Raw genomic sequence first — 20949 nt, 5'->3', positions numbered from 1 at the left:
GCTTCTTTCTCAAAGTCATTCTGTTGGACAAGATTATGTCTTCGGTCAAATCATATGCTCTCCAGAGTTTTCTTCAGTACCCAAAATATTTATATCCGCTTTAATGTTTATTGGGATTTCTAATTCTTTCATATAGTTTTTGTGGTTAATCGTCACCATGACTTCCCAGGTCTTCGTAAAAAATTATATTTTGCACTGCTTGCTCAGCACAGATAAGTGGTGAAGTGGAGAGTGGAGGGCAGACAACTACAAAGCCAAACGAACTTTACTCAACAAGGGGGGAAGGACGTGGTGGTGAAGACTATCAGTGTTGTAATGTTAGTCATCTTTGTGCTGTTATGCGTCTGAGTGATTTAAAACTCACACGAAAAACTCTATGGGTCTTCTAACATGTTTAATTATCAAAGAAAAGTTACTCAGTAATAAAAATCAAATCTTGAATGTCTCTTTTTAACAAAGCGTGATGTATCTGCAAAAAAAAATTCATTCAGAGAAGAATTAGCAAATTTTGCTGTTTCTTGGCAGATTGCAAAGCATATAAATCCTTTCACAGATGGAGAATATGTAAAAACATGCTTTTTAAATTTGGCCAAACATCTCTACTCTGAATACAAAAATAAACAAGATATTATTAAAAAATTAAACACTCCACTGCCCGCAAAATACTGTTCATGACAGAATCATTAAGATGGATAAGAATGTGACAGATCAACAGGTTAATGATATAAAATTGACATCTGTATTTTCTTTGGTATGTGACGAGTCATGCCGTGAAGAAAATCACACAAATTAGCTTTCTGGGACGGTATCTTCCAAAAATAGGTCTCCATGAAGAATTACTGGTTTTGATACCTCTTAAAAGGACAATCTCAAGGTGTAGATATCTCTACAGCAATTTTGGAATTTTTGACTGTTAGGGAAATTGACATCAATAAATTGGTATCTTTTGCTACAGATGGAGCAATCAGTAATGATGGGTGAAAACAAAGGCTTTCTTACCCTATTCAAACAAAATTACTCTTGTTTGCAGAAAACTTGAAAAGAGGAAACCTGTTTTTCATTTTGAAACTTTAAAAAACGATCTGGAAACTTCTCAAAATGTCTATGATAGCAAGTTCTTTTTGTCAACTATTACAGAAATGCATGATTCATTTACTTTTCATTTTAGAGATGAAAAGTCCATTCTTTCGTTCTTGAAAAAAACACTTGTGGCAAATGCCAATGGAATACATTTTTTACCATTTCCAACAGTTGGCAGAGCTCAGTTTGAACTACAGCTAACAGACTTGAAAAGCAAAGATTTGTGGTCTTCAAAATTTACATCTTTACAAGTGAAACGAGAAAAACTGGAAAGAGAAAAGGCAACTTTAGCCATGAATTACAAGTGGACATAGCTTTTCAACTGTCAAAAGGAGGACCAACTAATTTCTGAAATGTGGAACAGCCTTCCAGACTATTATTGTCAACTCAAAATAGTAGTGTTTGGAATTTTGATGATTTTTGGATCCACTTATTTTTGTGAGCAAACGTTCTCCAACGTGAATGATATCAAATGCAAGCTAAGAAGTCAACTTAATGATGTAAGATTGTGGAATCATGTTTAAAACTGAAGACTTCCAACTACTCACCGAACATGAAACAACTCTGGAAATGCAGTGTCAGTAGTCATATTCATTTTTTTTCTTTATTTCCTATAAGTACTTGAAGTTTTGTTTTTGTGTTAAATGCATATATACCCATATTGCATTAAAAAATTGTATCTCAAACCACTTTCTCTACCCATTTGCAGCTCTTTGCAAATCTTGGGTCAAACATTTAGGATAAAATGGCTCTTTGTTTTAAAAAGGCTGCCGACCCCTGGGATAAAATAAAACTCTAAGTTACAATCTGCATAGTCTTTATTCCTAAAGTTCATGAATATTTAAGTATAAATAATTTACTTAATGAACGCTAGAGATTTTTCTTCTTTTTTTTAGTAAACATAGCGTTCCCTTTAAAGTTGGTTAAAGTTCACACAAGAAACAAATGCAGCCCTTGCTCTCGTATAAGATGGTTAATTTGCTCATGTACTGTAGCTGCCACAGCTTCACATACTTAGAAACAACCACAACAAACTCAAATGTTACAGAAGTCAGTCAATGTTCAACATACACAGTAGAAACATTGACATCTTGTCATGTTATTTTCTAACTCACGTAATCCAGACTAGGGTCGCAGTAGTGGGGGACAGCCTATACTGGCTAGCAGAGAGTGCGCAGGGCATGAGTTCCTCGAAGGGTAAACACCCACACACCAAACACACACTAGGGCCAATTTAGCATGACCAATTCACCTAACTTGCATATCTTTGGACAGTGGGAGGAAACCAGAACACCCAGAGGAAACCCACGCAGACAGAGAGAAAGTAAGCAAACTCCACACAGGGAGGACCTGGGACGCAATCCCAGATGTCATTACTGCGAGGCAGCAGCACTACCAGTGTGCCACTGAATTTCACAGTTATTAGTCATCAGAAAACACAGATCATGGCATACAAACCAAGCTATAAGCATCTAGAATGTGTCAGCCGGCCCGACTCTCAATTTGATGGTGGTGGATCAGCACTGATCTAAAAGAAAAAAAATAAGTTGACAATATGAATTACAAAGTCAACAAACCAACTATATAACGGGAGACAATGAAGATGATGTAGTAGTAGTTAAGTGGTACACAAGGTTCATAGATATACAGTATCACAGCCCATATATAAGACATACAGGGCCTTGCAAAAGAAACATGTAATTCTGTTTTTTGAGATTTTTGTCCTTACCATTTTAGTTTGTAATAAAACTGAAGAATGTAAGATGATACCTAAGTAGTAGCATTTGGGTACTTTTAAAGGGTTTACAGTAAATACTTTTGCAAAGCTTTAAAGTGAACTGCAAGATTATCTGAAAATTAAAAGTCAAGATGCTAAAATTGGATTTCCAGCTCTATTCAGTTATAGTGCTTAACAGTTTACTTCTGCATAGTATGGTTTTGTCTGTGTGGTGTCTAGTCCTTACTTTTTACAAACTAAAGGCAAAGCTGAGAGAACAGTACATCCATGGAGGTAAATCTGAAAAGAGGAAGATATGTTCTTAGTACTGCTTGCTTATAGATCGACTCCAATAGCACCTGTCCAGTACAGCTTAGAGACTTTACATATGATGAGAACTTGACAATGTACCATCTAAATCTCAGAAATAATCACATCCACCACCACAAAACCTGTAACTTTGAGTATGAAACAAATTATGAGTTTTAAGTTCAATCAAGCCCATCATTATCTGTTTTCATCTAAAAAGATTTGGTTTGGATTTATCACAGTAGCTGCATCAAAATATTAACATCTTAAAATCCAAAAGAATGGAAAAATTACTGGTTATACTTAATGTTCAGTGGACCATGAAGGAAGGTCTTGAGCTTTTCTCTAAACACAGAATAATGGCAGGGATTTCAAAGTAATTTAATGAAAAAAATACACACAGAGAGGAATAAGCACAGGGATTGAACCAAACCAAGTAAAATACCCACTGCCCCTTGGGCCTTATGTATAGAGGTCAATACCTCCACCAAATGCACACTACCATGAGCTCTTGCTCACTTCACCTTCTCTCTAATGTGGTCAGTCTTCCTCCCTCAGTTCTCTTCTCAAATCTGCACTCAGTTGACCTGACATGCGGGCATCTTTAAAACCCCTCCTTGTGTCATTTTCAGCCAAGCCCCAGAAGTGATTTGCGGAAGGCTTTGTATTTACTTCAGGAAACACCAGGCTGCAATTTCCTTTGATGGCACTTGGTGTCTCCGCATCCCAGATTCTTCCCTTAGCCTTAAAAGGCTGAGTTTTTAGCAGCAGCTCTGTAGAAGCTTGTATTGCTTGACAGAAAGCACGGTTCTACATGTCCATAGGCATAAAGATGTTTCCACCACGAGGCTATTCTTCTTGACTGTTGCCTCTCCTCTCTGTGTGTACAAAGAAAAGGATAGTTTATGGCACAGAATTGTTTTTGAGGAAAATGGAATTGACCATGGACATATTTACAGACTGGGGCTTAAAAGGGCTCTTAAGAGCAGTGCCAGACAAAGTTTTTGCTGCTGGCTGCTTGAGGGCACAGACACATTTCAGAGAAAATGCTGGAAGTGAGAAAAGGGAGCATGTTGATTTAGACTGAGGTGGGAAAGTACTGTTAGAATTCTGTCAGGGACCTTTACGTGTTAGGTAGCACATGTGTTGTCCCTTTATTTTGATACTTCAAGTTATTTCATTATCCATTATAAATAACCATTTTCTTTAATAATCTGGTCTCCATAGTGTCTCTAACTGTTTTCTAGATAAATACTGTATATTTAAATAGGCTGGCTTTTTCAGTTGCTGTGTTTAGCATTTAAAAATCCAATGTTCTGTAATTGTTTTTAGGTTTTACATGTGCTGTGTCATATAAAGATAACTATATATATTATATGTTTACTCGTTTCATAGTAGAAAATAAGTTAATTGTTTCATATTCACTACTATCAATAGTCTAGTAATAACTACAAAAAGTCCTATCTCTTTGTAGCCAGGTGTTAGAGGAAATGGTTGCATAAATCAGCAACATCCATCTATTGTAGAATATGAAGTTGAGGATGATGAAGAGGATGAAACAACTCCACTGTCTCCTGCATCAACAGGTCACAAATTGCTGCATAAAACTGAAAGCAATATTAAGCATTTCTCTTCTGGAAGGACATCTTACAGATCCCCCGCTAAAGTTTTTACATCCAAATCTGAGTCAATGTCAAGAAATGAAAGAAATCAACGTAGTAACACAAGAAAACAAGAAAGAAACCTAAAAATACAACTCTCAACAGTGAATAACATTGGCCCTCCTGATCTCAGTCCAAGGTAGTGTATTTCTTTACTATAAACTATAAATTTGCTAAGAGTAAATTAACTAACTGGAGCTTTAAGCTTAAATGCAAGCACACCACACATGTATAATTCAGCTCATCACTTTAGATCTGTAAGCAGGCAATGTGACTAGAATCTAGCAGGCGTCCCAAGCCTTTGTGTAGGTGTACATTTTTTTCACACCACTGATTGGTGCAGCAGTACATTTACTAGAATCACAGGATGCTTCAGTCCTCTTTGGGCAAGATAAATGGAAATGGTGAGATTTTGTTGTATGGTAATTACCAGTTCCAGATTTGGAGAGATAAAAAGTGTATGCGTTTGGGAGGTGTTTATGGTTTTACAAAAGGTCTTATTTTAGTTCTTTGACATATAATGTGCAGACCTTCATGCTAGTTCTGAAAAAATGACAAATTTGTTCAATGTGCTGTTCATGAAAAATTGCTGGAAAATATTAGTTCTCTTGAAAATATTGTAATAAATAACTATTAGAAACAAGAATTTATTTTGGTGCAATTTGTGGTATAAACTTTCGCTATAGTTATAATATTGCACAACCTGTGCCACTTTTACGTGTATTTACATATGATGACGATATCATTTTTAAGATGAAAGGCAGCAAAATATGTTTATTACATTATACAGATAAAATGTTAACATTTAAATAATGTATATTGTTAATAATTAAACATGTGAGGTCACGGTGTTGCTGTGATAATGACGAGCTGGCGCCCAATTCAGGGATTGTTCCTGCCTCGCGCTATATTCTTGCTGGGACTGGCGCAACACTGGATGGATAGATGGATAGAGTAATTAAACATATACTACGAAGATATTTCAATGTTCCTTAAAAGTTTTGAAGAATCCGTATTCTAAGCTTATAGATGGCTTGACATTTATTAAAGAGTTGATTGTTTGGGGATTGGGTACTTGGAGAAAGAACAGGATGGACAGAAATTGGAGGTTAGTACATTTGAAAGAGACAGTACTGCTGCAGTAAATTATTTCATTGAAGGTTGCGCACGGCACAGCAAGCATCTTGCGTGAGGCACGAACAACTTCTGGACGGGGCGCCAGCTCATCATTATCACTGCACCACCGTGTTCCCATGTTTAATAACATGCTTTAATTCCTATCATCATGAAAATGATAACAAGTATATATCTCAGTATTTAAATTATTCAGAGAGCTCTAATATCACAAATGTAATTCTGTGTCCTGTCGGAGGAAGAGAAAGCCTATTTAAGAATCATGTAGTGATTCACACACATAGAAAACATAGAAGAACAAATACAATACAAAGCATTTAACGTGCTACTTTAGTTACGATGGGATTTGAGGAACTAATATATTAAAGATTTTAAGATGAAGTTTATGATATTTTACTTTAATGACAAAATAAACTACATGATTAAAGTGTATATTTCGAGATTAAAGTTCCGTGCTTTTTTTTCCCACTGTGTCCCTATTTTTTTTGTTTTCTTTTCTCTATACCCTAATAAGCTTTCATATGACATTCAGACAGTGGGCTCTGACTCGCCTTTTCATGGCGACTTTGACATCTGACAGCTTCGTTTTTATTTCGGGCACTGTGGTGCTTGCACGTGCGTTACTTTTCACACAGACCGGGGATTTATGTAGTGGAAGAACGTGGAAATTGGTGTACAGATAGATTCATGCATCAGGATTTTTTTGTACATAGGCATATTTCCGCTTTTGTCCGTACGCCATGTTTTGGTGTAAATTCTACGCACGCCATTATGCATGAGACCCCAGGACTCAAGTTGGAGACCCCTGATTTAAAATGTATATTGTTTTGACATTGATTTCTCAAGAAATACAGGAGAAGAAGTACAGATTTGGTAGGAAGAAAGTCAGGGACAGAAAATAACATTTAAAGAGAAAGAAAAGACTAACAAAGTTGAAAAAGAGAAACAAAGAAAGAAAAACTCCATGGAAGATATTGATTGTCTTTGCATACTTGTGCTATGTTCTCTGACTTCATGCTCCTGTTGCAGACAAGGCTTTTCTACTTCTTGTAAGGATCATTTTTCTTCTGCCCACAGCTCTAATGAAGTTTGTGGGTGCATCAATGCCTTATAGGTTACAGTCTTTTTAAACTAACAAAAAAAAAAAAAAAAGATATCAGGTGTTATGTTGCTGAAATGTAACACTAAGCTGTGGTGAGCCTTCACTTTTACTATGTCTAAGGTTATCCATCAATTGAGTGTCAAGCTGTTCCTGGAAATGGAAGACTGCACATTCATCTAAGACTGAAAAGAGCTGCACAGTAATACATTTTTGTTAAGTCCCATGTAAGTTAAAGCCAACTCACATTGGACCTTAACTTCACCTTGCTTGCTTTTGGTTAGCCCATGGTTCACGGTTCAGCCATTCATGAGGATTCTCTTAAGTTTTAAGTGATAAGAAGATCTATTTGTATAAACACATGGATTTAAAATGTAGGCACTTCTGGAATGCTGAGATACAGTATTGCTAGATAAAGTAGAATGAGAATAACAAGCAGGCAAAAACAAGGTTTAGTCAGTGTCAAGGGAACATTTTCACAGCATGGGTTGAGTTAAATGTGAAGTGGAAACAGACACATTAAAAGCATGAATTTTTTTCATGATTGCTGATATTTATGGTATTGTGTATGTGAATATGTATTTAAACTAACAAACAGGTTTGTTGATGGCACTGAAGATAGTGATGGCACCGAAGGAAGCCAAACTTTTGAATTTTGCCCAAGCCAAATAAAAGATTCTATAGGTGGAACACCTGGAAAAGGTACTGTATATCTATTGTATATAATTGTTTTAACAGATTATGAGTGAAATTTAAGAAAATGTAAAAACAAAAGAAATGAATTAAACAAATGTTGCTGAAGATATTTAGAGATAATAATGTGTGCACTTTGTAAATGCAATAGAATTATTATAATAATGTGAAAATCAAGGAAACAAAGTTACTTATACATATTGTGTTGTTGAGTAAGTTAACTAAGAATGAGCTGTAATGAGACAAAAACAAAGAGCGAGGTATGGGGCACCATATGGCTAACCCCTATATTAAAAGTACGCAAAAGGCATAAAAAGAAACATGTTTAACAGCGCAAGTAAGTTGAGTCATCATAAAATGAATCAGACTGAGGAAGATAGTGGCGGTTCCTGTTAAGATGTATTCTGGGAGAAATAGGCAGATCCAAGCAGGATGGCCCCAGAAGTGACATCATGGATGGGAATCCGTCACTTTTCCTTTTTGCAAAAAGAAAGTAGTAGAGAGAATGTTATTAGGCAGCGCCCCCTCATGTCTTGGTGGAGAATTAGAATCTCAAAGCCCTTAAGTCTGCTCCCCAAGCGCACATCTGTGACAGAGCTAAATCAGGTAAACCTTGTTAGTATACCATTAAATATAAAGTCAGTACAAATATTTATTAATATTACATTTATTTGTTGATTATGAGTACATTATCTGATGTTGTATTTTCACATAAATTATATTCCTGTGCAAAAAATTTTAATTTTATTTGTATTATTTTTCAGATGTTAATCAAATCAGTTCAGCCTTTATGGCGGCAAAGGCAGAAGAAACCAAGCAACAAATCACCTTATTAAACCAAGAAGTAAGTGTAAGACATATTCTTAATACAAAGGAAAAACAGAAGATGTTACAAATATTATTCAAGTCATATAGCACATTCATATATTTTAACATCATGAAGATTCTGCACTAGAGGGAGTCAAAAGAAACTATACATATCACCAGGGAGATTTTTTTTCTCAGAATACTAAATTACCTGTCAACATGTAAATATGTAATATTGACTGTATGTGTTTATTTTATGAGTAATTCTTTGTGATTGGCATTGGAGAAAAATCTTTAAAATATATATATAACTTTTTACATTTATCATAAAACTTTTATCATAAAACAGTGAGATATATTTAAGCACTACCACGATGGCACTGTGCTGCCCCCCTCATATGAATGATGTCAATGCAAGGTGAACGGTTTTTTATGGAGGAACACATGGATATTAACAAAGAGCTGATTTAAAAACAGTCTTAAAGGTACTTTATACAAAATTATTGTCATTATAGAACTGACGGACTTATTGTATAATATACAAAATATAGTCTTTAAGAGTTCTATCCATTCATCAAGCAAATAGGAAGTTGGCCATCTGCTCTGAGTTTAGTGATCTTTTCCTTCTGGTAATTCTACCAAAACATTAAGCTAGTGTCTTTTCTGGAACTTTTTCTTGCTATTTCAGATTCTTTTGACATACACAGACAAGAAAAATATATTTATAGAAAATAAATAAAGTTACTATTTAGTTTAGTCAAAATTAGGAAAATGATCTGCAGTTTTAAAATCACAGTTTACAGCAGATAAATCTGAAACCTGCAGCTTTGTTAAACAGCTTTGTTTTAGGGAGATTATATAAAATCGTTTAATTTTTTAAATATTGGACATTATCAAGCAATTTAAAACTATTGGTGACTTTATATTGTCTGTATTTTAGAGAAGAGTTTGCATGAGATTAATTGTCTTTTTGTAAGTGACATATTCAGAATATTTGTATGTGTTCTGCTCATTTTGCGTGGCAGAGTCAGCTGAGTTTTTAATGTATATGTAGACAGAAAATACCTAAAAGACGCAAGGACCAGACGCAAAGGCTGACTTTAGAGGAAAATGACATATGAAAAGCAATCAGCTTTTTAACAGACACAATAATTAAATAATGACAAGGTGTCATTTAAAATAAACACATTGCAATATATTGTCTTAATGCCATATGTCTCAGGGCACCCTGTGGTGTACTTGTGCCCTGTCCAAGATGGGCTTCTGTTTTATTTTTGGGGCTGATCCAGCTTCCTCTGACCTTGCATCTCATAAAGAATTTTAACAAAATGAAGAAATGAAATGAAAAAAAAATACTTAAACAATAATAAAACTTTTTTTGTAGGTTTGCCCCCATGTAAATAGAGAGACAAGCTGATTTCAACATGTTCTGAATTTTAATATACAGTATCTACAGTACATATATGTTAACCTTTGCCAATCAAACAAACCCTGCAGAGAATTTATAAAATTATAATTTTATATTTTTAACATCTAAACCATACAACACCATTTAGAATCAACTAAAAATGATTAGACAGCAAGGACCACAAGTAAAGTGTGGACCCGGTGTCATGGCCGGTTACAAGAATTTTTAATCCATTTTTTATCTTTTATTTTATATCTTTTATTTTTTATCTGCTCAGTGGTCACTTTTAGTTACAGTACATCAGAATATGAGCGTCAATATGGCATCACAAGGGGACACCACTGGGCCCCAAACCACAGACTCAGTATACCCAGCACAAATTTAATCTCAAATAAATTATTTTATTTGACAGTAAGCAGTTTTTCAAAAATGCTTCTGTCAGAGCAACACAAGAGTATATATAATTACAATTAACGAGTTGTGCTATCCTTTCCTCATTCAAGTGAGTTTTGCCTGCTACCTCCCTACTCTGACTCTTCAAGGGGATGCGGCAGGCTTCTTTTAAATCGGACCTGGTAATGCTTCTGGCGTCACAGCAGTGGTCCTTTGGAGCACTGAAAATTATGCAATCTTCCCCCTGCAGTGCATAATTGTGGCACCCAAGGACCCCAACAGGGCTGCTCTTCTACATTCCAACTCTCATTCAACCCTGCAGGAGTCCTTACATGGACCAGCCTGGAGGAAAATTGCCACCTACCATATGGAGAAATGAACTCTCTCTGAGATCCATGTTTGCCCAGTTCCTTCTTTATCTTCTAACTCTGACTGGGATAAGCACTGCCACCTATCCTGGCTGGGCTGCAGCAACTTGCAAGCTGTCCTTCCATTGTGGCCTCCTGGCCGAATATGGAATCCTTCTCTGTCCTAATTGGGATGCCAGTCCTTTTGCCTTGGCATCTACACAGTGTTTGCTTCACATTGCCACCGTTCAGGATTCAGTCTGGTCAGTGTGTACCATTTGCATACTCACCCTGCGTGTTTTTCACAGTTACTACATTGCTTGCACTTTTCAATATCATTCATATGAGTAAACTTGTTACTTTAATTGGCTCTGTATAAATTGTTTTATGATGAACTGACATCTCCGGCTTATTGTGCCCATGAAGCACTGGATAATGTGGATTAAAAAATAAATTACTGTCTCCCTTATGACGGTGATTGACGCGGTACATAGCAAAAGCTAATGTGCAGAGTGCAATATTGTTGTTATACTTGAAAAAGTACATTATTTTGTGCGAAAAACATTACTGCAAAAGTACAAAATAATACACTGCACAGATCTGCAGTTTCATTTGCATATTTCTGGCGTATTTCTGAGGAATACCTGGATTTTATTAAATATTACTAGTTTAATTTTAAAGTCATCTAAGAAAGTGAATTACAGTTGCCTGTGTTGTTTCCTGCCTTCCACAATATTTATTTGGTTAAAGAGGTATATGAACGAGGGATTTGCATATAAACTGCTCAAAAAAATTAAAGGAACACTTTGAAAACACATCAGATCTCAATGGGAAAAAGAAATCCTCCTGGATATCTATACTGATATAGACTGGGTAATGTGTTAGGAACGAAAGGATGCCACATCGTTTGATGGAAATGAAAATGATCAACCTACAGAGCCCTGAATTCAAAGATGCCCCAAAAATCAGAGTGAAAAAATTATGTGGCAGGCTAGTCCATTTTGCCAAAATGTAATTGCAGCAACTCAAAATTGTACGCAGCACTTTGTATGGCCCCTGTGTTCTTGTATACATGCCTGACAACATCGGTGCATGCTTCTAATGAGATGACAGATGGTGTTGTGGGGGATCTCCTCCCAGATCTGGACCAGGGCATCACTGAGCTCCTGGACAGTCTGAGGTGCAACCTGGTGGCATTGGATGGACCAAAACATAATGTCCCAGAGGTGTTCTATTGGATTTAGGTCAGGAAAGTGTGGTGGCCAGTCAATGGTATCAATTCCTTCATCCTCCAGGAACTGCCTGCATACTCTCACCACATGAGGCCAGGAATTGTCGTGCACCAGGAGCCACTGTACCAGCATAGGGTCTGACAATGGGTCCAAGGATTTCATCCTGATACCTAATGGCAGCCAAGGTTCCTTTGTCAAGCCTGTAGCGGTCTGTGTGACCCTCCATGGATATGCCTCCCCAGACAATCATTAACCCACCACCAAACTGCTCATGCTGAATGATATTACAGGCAGCATAATGTTCTCCATGGCTTCTCCAGACCCTTTCACTTCTGTCACGTGCTCAGGGTGAACCTGCTCTCATCTGTAAAAAGCACAGGGCACCAGTTGTGCATCTGCCAATTCTGGTATTCTATGGCGAATGCCAATCGAGCTGCATGCTGCTGGGCAGTGAGCTCAGGGCCCATTAGAGGACATGGGGCCCTTGGGTCACCCTCATGAAGACTTTCTGGTTGTTTGGTCAGAGACATTCACACCAGTGGCCTGCTGGAGGTCATTTTGTAGGGCTCTGGCAGTGCTCATCCTGTTCCTCCTTGACCAAAGGAGCAGATACTGGTCCTGCTGATGGGTTATGGACCTTCTATGGTCCTCTCCAGCTCTCCTAGAGTAACTGCTTGTCTCCTAGAATCTCCTCCATGCCCTTGAGACTGTGCAGGGAGACACAGCAAACCTTCTGGCAATGACACGTATTGATGTGCCATCCTGGAGAAGTTGGACTACCTGTGCAACCTCTGTAGGGTCCAGGTATCGCCTCATGCTACCAGTAGTGACACTGACTGTAGCCAAATGCAAAACTAGTGAAGAAACAGTCAGAAAAGATGAGGAGGGAAAAATGTCAGTGGCTTCCACCTGTTAAACCATTCCTGTTTTGGGGGTCATCTCATTGTTGCCCCTCTAGTGCATCTGTTGTTAATTTCATTAACACCACAGCAGCTGAAACTGATTAACAACCCCCTCTGCTACTTAACTGACCAGATTAATATCCCATAAGTTTCATTGACTTTATGCTATACTCTGATTAAAAAGTGTTCCTTTAATTCTTTTGAACAGTATATATAACAAGTACATAGTGGCATCTCATACTACATATTTTATTTGAAGTGCATATTAAAATAACAGAATTGTTATACACGCATTGGTTTATTGTAGATATGTTAAAATGATATTAAAGCCAGCTTTATGTATTTTGATGGCTTGAAGAACTAAGAAAAACTTTTATTTTACAACAAAGTTAATTAGAATTGACAGTAACTTAAGAAATATGCTACATGAAACACATATTTATAAATACTGACGCAAAGAATACAATCATGAAAACTCAAAGCAGTTTTGGTGGTTTCTGGCAAAGACACTTACCGCTGGTCTCTTACTACCCACTGACAACTCAGAAAAGTCTGCTGGCAAAAAGTAAAAGATGTTATTAGCAACAGCTCAGGTGTCTTTCAAGATAAAAACTGAAACAAAAAAGTTTATTCAAAGGCTGTGATCTTTTCATAAAACTCAGAGGGCTAAACAATGATCCTAGTCAATTAAGGATTGTATGGAGTCATCTCCTAAAGAACCAGAGCCAAAATTGTAGGCCAGAGTTGATACAAAAGAGCTGTGTGTTTAACCAAAGTGTCAGAGCCAAAGTGATTAAACCTCACTTGTTTACTAGTCAAACCTGTAATCTTAAATGAAGGGTTTCTGTTGCTATGCTGGAATTTATTAGTGAGCGTGGAGGCAGTCTTTAGTAACCAGGCAGGGTCCCCTAGTGAACCATTAACCACTCAAAAAGACTTCTGAAGTGGCAGTCTGAGACGTTTACAAATTAAACAAAACAAATGTATATCTTTCTCAAACATATAAATAAAATTAAAGAACATACTGTACATGAAAATAAATATGTACAATTCAGCTTCAAAAATATTAAAATCTCATGAACTAAAAAAAAAAAATCTAAAACAGGGAAAAAGAAATCCAACTAGCTGAAATGGATTTGTGTGGATGTATCATCTAGATAACATACTGTAAAGTTACAAACTGCACTTATGTCTTGTATGTGTGTTATCGTCCAGATGATGCTTGGAACCGGCCAACTCTATTTAATTTCAAAAGCAACAGGAGCGCGGTGGGCTCAAACATACAGAATGCTGGTAGTCACCTCCAGTTCGCCCTCTGGTGGTCATTCTAAGTGTCAACTGGATGATAACATGCATACAAGACCTCAAGATCACCCCCTATCCTACCAAGAAAGGGGTGGATTAGGGCTGATTTCACCCTATAGTATTTTTAGTTGACCAATGAGAAACATATGTACCAAATTTCATGAAAATCGCTCCAGCTGTTCAGAAGTGATGCTGGAACATACATACATACATACATACACACATACATTGACTTTTATATATACAGTATAAACATGTTTTTTAACACAGTATGTTAAATCACCAACACGGGGTGAAACCTGTCTGGATTTAGCATTTTGTAATAATCAGGATAGAGTTGAGGGTGTAGAGGTGATTGAACCACTAGAGTCAAGTGACCATAATGTAGTACAATTCTCAGTATTTTGTAAGGGTGCAGATGGAAAAACTAAAATTGTTAAATTGAACTTTGGTAGGGCTAATTTTGAGCAGATGCGACAAAGTCTAAGTAGGATAGACTGGGATAAGCTTTTAAGTGTGGAGACAGTCGAGGAGCAGTGGAACAGGTTTAAAAATGTTTTACATGCAATGCAGGACAGATACATAACTAAATTTGGAATTAATAGGAAACTAAAAAAACTCCATGGTGGATTAATAAAGATTTAAAAAAGAAGTTGCAAAGGAAAAAACTTCTTTATAAGGCATATAAAACTAATGACTGCAAAGTGAATCGTAGAGCGTATGAGAACATGAGAGCAACCATTAAGAAGGATATCAGAGAGGCTAAAAGACAGTTGGAGAGGAATATAGCAGATAAGGCGAAAGAAGACCCCAAGAGATTCTTTCAGTATTTTAGTAGTAAAAGAACAGTTAAGGAGGAGGTCAAGTGCATCAGGAACAGTAAAAGGGAATTAAAAGATACAGACAGTGAAATAGCGGATGCCCTAAACTTACATTTGTCTCAGGTGTTTACAAGTGAGCAAGTGGATAACCTCCCAGAGGTAAACACGACTACTAAGGAGGTACTGAGGGATTTGGAAATTGTAGAGGGAGAAGTGCTGCTCAGATTAAATAAGATGAAATCAAACTAATCACCAGGCCCAGATAATATTTATCCTCGTGTTCTTAAGGAGGCTAGTGAGAACATATATAAACCCTTGACACATTTTTAGGAAGTCACTGCACACTGGAGAGATTCCGAAGGACTGGAAAATGGCAAATATCATCCCATTATATAAAAAGGGTGACAGGGCAGATCCCAGCAACTATAGGCCGGTAAACTTAACATGCATCACATGAAAATTAGTGGAAGGAATTATTAAGTATAAGATTGAGCAACACATGGCAAGGATAGGAGTTATTCTGAACAGCCGGCATGTGTTCAGAAGAGGGAGTTTGTGTTTTACTAACATGCTGGAATTCTATAAGGAGGCAACAAAAGGATACGATCAAAATGGAGCTTATGATATTATTTATCTGGACTTTCAGAAAGCATTTGATAAGGTGTCACATGAGAGGATGGACATCAAATTAAAAGAAGTGGGAGTTCAGGGTGATGTTTTAAGATGGGTACAGAATTGGCTCAGACACAGGAAGCAGAGGGTGATGGTGTAAGGAACCTCATCAGAACTGGCTGATGTTAAGAGTGGTGTTCCACAGGGGTCAGTGCTAGGGCTGCTGCTATTTTTAATATATATAAATGATTTAGACAGGAATATAAGTAACAAGCTAGTTAAGTTTGCAGATGATACCAAGATAGGTGGATTAGCAGATAATTTGGAATCCGTTATATTATTACAGAAGGACTTGGATAGCATACAGGCTTGGGCAGATTTGTGGCAGATGAAATTTAATGTCAGTAAATGTAAAGTATTACACATAGGAAGTAAAAATATTAGGTATGAATACACAATGGGCGGTCGAAAAATCGAGAGTACACCTTATGAGAAGGATTTAGGAGTCATAGTGGACTCTAAGCTATCGACTTCCCGACAGAAGCCATTAAAAAGGCTAACAGAATGTTAAGTGATATAGCACGATGTGTGGAGTACAAGTCACAGGAAGTTATGCTCAACCTTTATAATGCACTGGTGAGGCCTCATCTGGAGTCCTGTGTGCAGTTTTGGTCTCCAGGCTACAAAAAGGACATAGCAGCACTAGAAAAGGTCCAGAAAAGAGTGACTAGGCGGATTTCAGGGCTACAGGGGTTGAATTATGAGGAAAGATTAAAAGAGCTGAGCCTTTACAGTTTAAGCAAAAGAAGATTAAGAGGTGACATGATTGAAGTGTTTAAAATTATGAAGGGACTTAGTACAGTGGATCGAGACTTGTATTTTAAAATGAGTTCATCAAGAACACGGGGACACAGTTGGAAACTTGTTAAGGGTAAATTTCGCACAAACATTAGGAAGTTTTTCTTTACACAAAGAACGATAGACACTTGGAATAAGCTACCAAGTAGTGTGGTAGACAGTAAGATGTTGGGGATTTCAAAACTCGACTTGATGTTTCCTTGGAAGAAATAAGTGGATAGGACTGGCAAGCTTTGTTGGGCTGAATGGCCTGTTTTCGTCTAGAGTGTTCTAATGTTTTAATATAGATTTAAGGCCAACATACACTATGTATTTGAAATGCATGCTCTGTTTCAGTGAAATTCAACTGCTGTCTGAGCATACCTTTATAATCTGATGGCATCTGATAGCAATTTTCAGACATTTTCTGTGGATCATTCTCTTTAATCACACCTGTCTTTGACAATGCAGTTAAATGCTGAACTTCTGGATAGCCTGAATTTATTAAAAGGGTTAGTGTCCCAGTTTTCCACACCTCCCACCCATTTCTATTCCAGAATAAATACTGATCAGTCTTGTACACTCAGACAGCATTTCAACAATATATAAACACATCTCAAAGTCTCTTCCTTTCAAAGATCCTAGGGTACAGTGGGAATGGGATCTTTCACACTCTAGCTACATATGCGCAAAGCATTCAATCATTCAACTTAAAATCTTTCATCGATCACATTTATCTTGTTTAAAATTGTCCAAAATGTATCCAGGGCAAGGTCCATTGTGTTTTGAGAGTGCACTGAATTAAAAGAATTTTGCACACAAATCTTTGAATGCCTTTCAGATAGTATTGCTGTCACAATCACTCCTAACCTATTAACAGTTGCGTTTTGTATTCTCCCAAATAGGCTTAAAGTGGAGAAGGACAAATTGATTGATTGTAATTGCCTTTACAACACAGGTAGACTTATCTTGCTAAACAGGGAGAATCCCAGCCCACCTTTTATATGTCAGTGGGTAACTGAAGTTCCGCACCATTTGTAAATGGGAAAAATCAAACTAGAGTATCTGTTCAAAATGTTTTTTTTTAATAATTTATTAATTTAATTATTATTATTTTAATATTTTTTTGAATTTATCAAAAGCATATAACAATCTATACAATCAAGTCAAGCTTAACAAAACTAAATTCAAATCAACCCCCACTCATGAGAAAGACAGAGTCACGGGGGTCTGCTGGAGCCAATCTCAGCCAACACCGGGTGCAAGGCAGGAAACAAACCCCAGTCAGGGCGCCAGCCCACCGCAGCAAATAATTATATTTTATGTAGTAATTTTTTCAGGGGCAGACGTGAATCCTTACATCAACAGTCTTGCTGGTTTACAATTTCTTGCCATGCACTTCAGGTTTTGCTGAAACTCAACAACTTCCTTCAATTGCTCTATTATATGTATACTGACTATTTCTCATCAGTTACTGCAGATATTTTTATTCACCCCTTCAATTTTTATGTCATATAAATCAAATAAATAAAATTATTTTTATATTTTGTTTGCTTTCACAGATTTGAAGAAAACATTTCCAACAGTTTTGAATCGAAATATGAAGTGTGGCATTTATTGTTTTTAATGTATAATAAAAAATGAGGTCTTATACTGTTTTTTTCCACTTTCAGCAGTATGTTAATTAATAGTATGTTAAGTTTGCAAAAACAGTATAAAACACCACTTATACTCAATTCAATTAAAATCATTTTTATAAAGTACACTTCTAGATGTAAGCCCGCTGTGCATGTAATTATATCTATTATCATCATTAACAATTTGATTAAAAAGAATATTAGAAAGTAAAAGAAACTGACAGAAAGTTAAATAGTTTCTCTGTTAAAACATGAAAACGACATGGGCTTTAATTTAAATCTGTTATACTTTAGAGACAGATTACTAAACCTAAGCTGTGTTGAGATCTATAAGGCCCTATTTTTAAAAGGTCACTTTTTCCATAATTCACATTTTTTATACTAACAAAAACACATTTGAATGGTAATTGAATTACAAAAGGTATTTTAGGTGTTTTCTTTAAATACTGTTACATTTTTATTATAAAGTAGTAAATACAGTTGTAATGTGTCACACTATAAAATAAGGTTTAAGAATTACAGTCTCATGAAAACTTTATATAGAAACCTTTCTGCAAATATTAGACTATAAATTACAGTACCCTATGAAATACAAGATGTGGTTTTATTACCTGTTCTGAATGTGAATATGTTTCACATTCTTTTTGTGATGAAAATATTTAAATTTCTTTCTCACTAGACATTTATATGGTTTCTATAGAAACATAACAGGAGCACATTTTAAATAAAAGGCATTGCATCTGCTGCATTTCTGAAGAATAATTTGAAGGTTAAATATGCCTACAAAACTAAGGACATAGTACAAAGGTCACAAATGGTATATAGAATCCTGGAAAATTGGAAAAATCCCTATGTATGATTATTAAAAAATGTTTCTAGAATGAATAAAAGTTGTGAAGCAACTGCTATATTATTACAATACTTTTGTGATACGACTAATAAGTAAAGCCAATGACAGTTACACAAAAACATTAAAAGATCAGTAATTGCATAATTACAAACAAATACAAAAATAGAAAAATAGAATAGAAAAAAAAGGAGTTGTAAATAATGTTATTCTTTTGTAAATATTACAATGAGCATGAAATAGTAGAGCTCTGGCAGCCCACTACTGTGTGGCTGAACCTTTCCTAGGCCTGTACATTCATACGTCCCTCCTTCCTTCCTTCCTTGCATCCATCCATAAACTTGACTCATTCGTCAGTACTCACTCAAACCCAGAATGATACCTGTCAAGGGCATTTGGATGAACATGAATGAATGAGAAAAGGACGTTTAGAGAGGTTCAGAGAACTGTGGTGTTTTTTTGAGGTATCGTTAAAAAACAACAGTTACAGTATCTGCCATATTGATGGTCAATGACTATCATCATAGTTGCTTCATCTTGTGGTGGTGTAGTTTAAAGAGGTTCTGTCAAACCTATATTTTATCCGGACCACACTGGTCACGATCAAATAATGTGAAGTTCGATTTAAAATTAATCAGCATTATAATTACATTTGAATGATGAAGGAATTTGTTTCTTCCCTTTTTAGAGGACATTTGCAGTTATGTATCACAGCATCTGACTCAAGATAGTTACAAATTTTGTAGGAGTCCAAGCTTAAATAGAATTTTCCAGAGACCTTCACAACTGATGGAGTCAAAGGCCTTTGACAGCAATTGGGAGTGAATAATTCTGGAGTATGTAGCAAAGGATTTTTTCTATCAGAGTAGAGTAGAGCAATGCCACACTAGTTACCAAGTTATAATGTACAGAATTAGAAAAAGCCAAGAAACAGATTGTTTTGGGAAAAGTCAAACTCATAGTCAAAGTTTCAGCAGGTAGGTCACAAGGGGGTCAACAATGACTAGTGAATGAAGCTGTAGGAAAATAGCTAATTCATTAACAAGGAAAGAGAGACTGAGCCAAAATCCACCTAATGACAGAAATCACTAACCATAAAGAAATACAAGAACATTCAAAGGAGTTGATTTCAAATTTTATGTAAAGCTACGATACAGTGATTGCCATGCTGCTATCTTTTATAGATGTCATGTGATGACATTGTGCAGTTGCAACTCACAGGTGAAAAGTAAACAATATGCCTATGGTTGTTCACATGTTTACAAAATGTCATCACAATAAGTGAAAAAGGATTTTCAAAGTGAAGACAAAATGACATCTCTGTCATCATGATAAAATTAAACACATCATGAAATGACCAAATATTAAATTCATATTATGTGTGCCAAATGTACAGGCTCAACAAATGATTGAATTTACAAAACACAAATAATATGTGGCCTTTCTTTTTTGTTATTATTGATTTTGTTTGAAGAAAATAACATTTCATACAATCAAGTCTAACTTAAAGAACCAGAATTCAACCCCCACCCGAGAGAATGAGAGAAGAGCCAACAACAAGAGCAAATCTTTAAAAACAACAAAGAAGGGGAAATGTCCTTTTCCCTGATATAAATGCTTATTCTAAAATTATATCTTGCTATATTTAAAAAAAAGTTTTGAACAGATCTACGTGAGAATTTTATTTTTTCCAATTTCAAACAGTATAGGAACATCAGTTACCCACTGATTTATAACAGGTGGGGTGGGATTCTTCCAGTTAAGCAAGAAAAGTCTATGTGCTAATAGTGTGGTATAAGTCGTTACAATTAATTGACCTTCTCCAGTTTAAGTCCTTCTGGCAGTACACCACACACAGCTGTTTATGGGTTAGCAATGATTGTGACACAAAGGCTGTCTTATAGGGATTAAAAAATTTTTGTCCAGAATTATACTATTTTGGTGCATGCCCAAAACATGTGCTAATCCTTTAAATGAACTTATTTTGACTTTGAATACAGCACTTACCCTTTAACGTGATGAGTAATCTCTTGTTTTACCATGTTTTGACCTTGGCTATATATGACTAATCAGTTGTAAGCACTAAGAAAATCTTGATTAAATTAAAG

General features: G+C 36.1%; 1 protein-coding gene across 2 annotated transcripts in view; it reads left to right on the top strand.

The window, feature by feature from the left end:
• kcnh8 (potassium voltage-gated channel, subfamily H (eag-related), member 8) overlaps window positions 1-20949 on the top strand; it is a 262905-nt gene that overhangs the window by 233327 nt on the left and 8629 nt on the right. For both annotated transcript variants that reach the window (XM_039737375.1, XM_039737374.1), the window contains 3 exons: window positions 4581-4906; window positions 7599-7702; window positions 8458-8537. In XM_039737375.1, coding sequence (XP_039593309.1) covers window positions 4581-4906; window positions 7599-7702; window positions 8458-8537 — 510 coding nt within the window. The remainder of the gene's footprint in view (window positions 1-4580; window positions 4907-7598; window positions 7703-8457; window positions 8538-20949) is intronic.

The sequence above is a fragment of the Polypterus senegalus genome, chromosome 15 (assembly GCF_016835505.1).
Source record: "Polypterus senegalus isolate Bchr_013 chromosome 15, ASM1683550v1, whole genome shotgun sequence".
Taxonomy (NCBI): Eukaryota; Metazoa; Chordata; class Cladistia; order Polypteriformes; family Polypteridae; genus Polypterus; species Polypterus senegalus.
The sequence above is the reverse complement of the archived record's forward strand: the minus strand, read 5'-3'. Positions and strand labels throughout refer to the sequence as shown.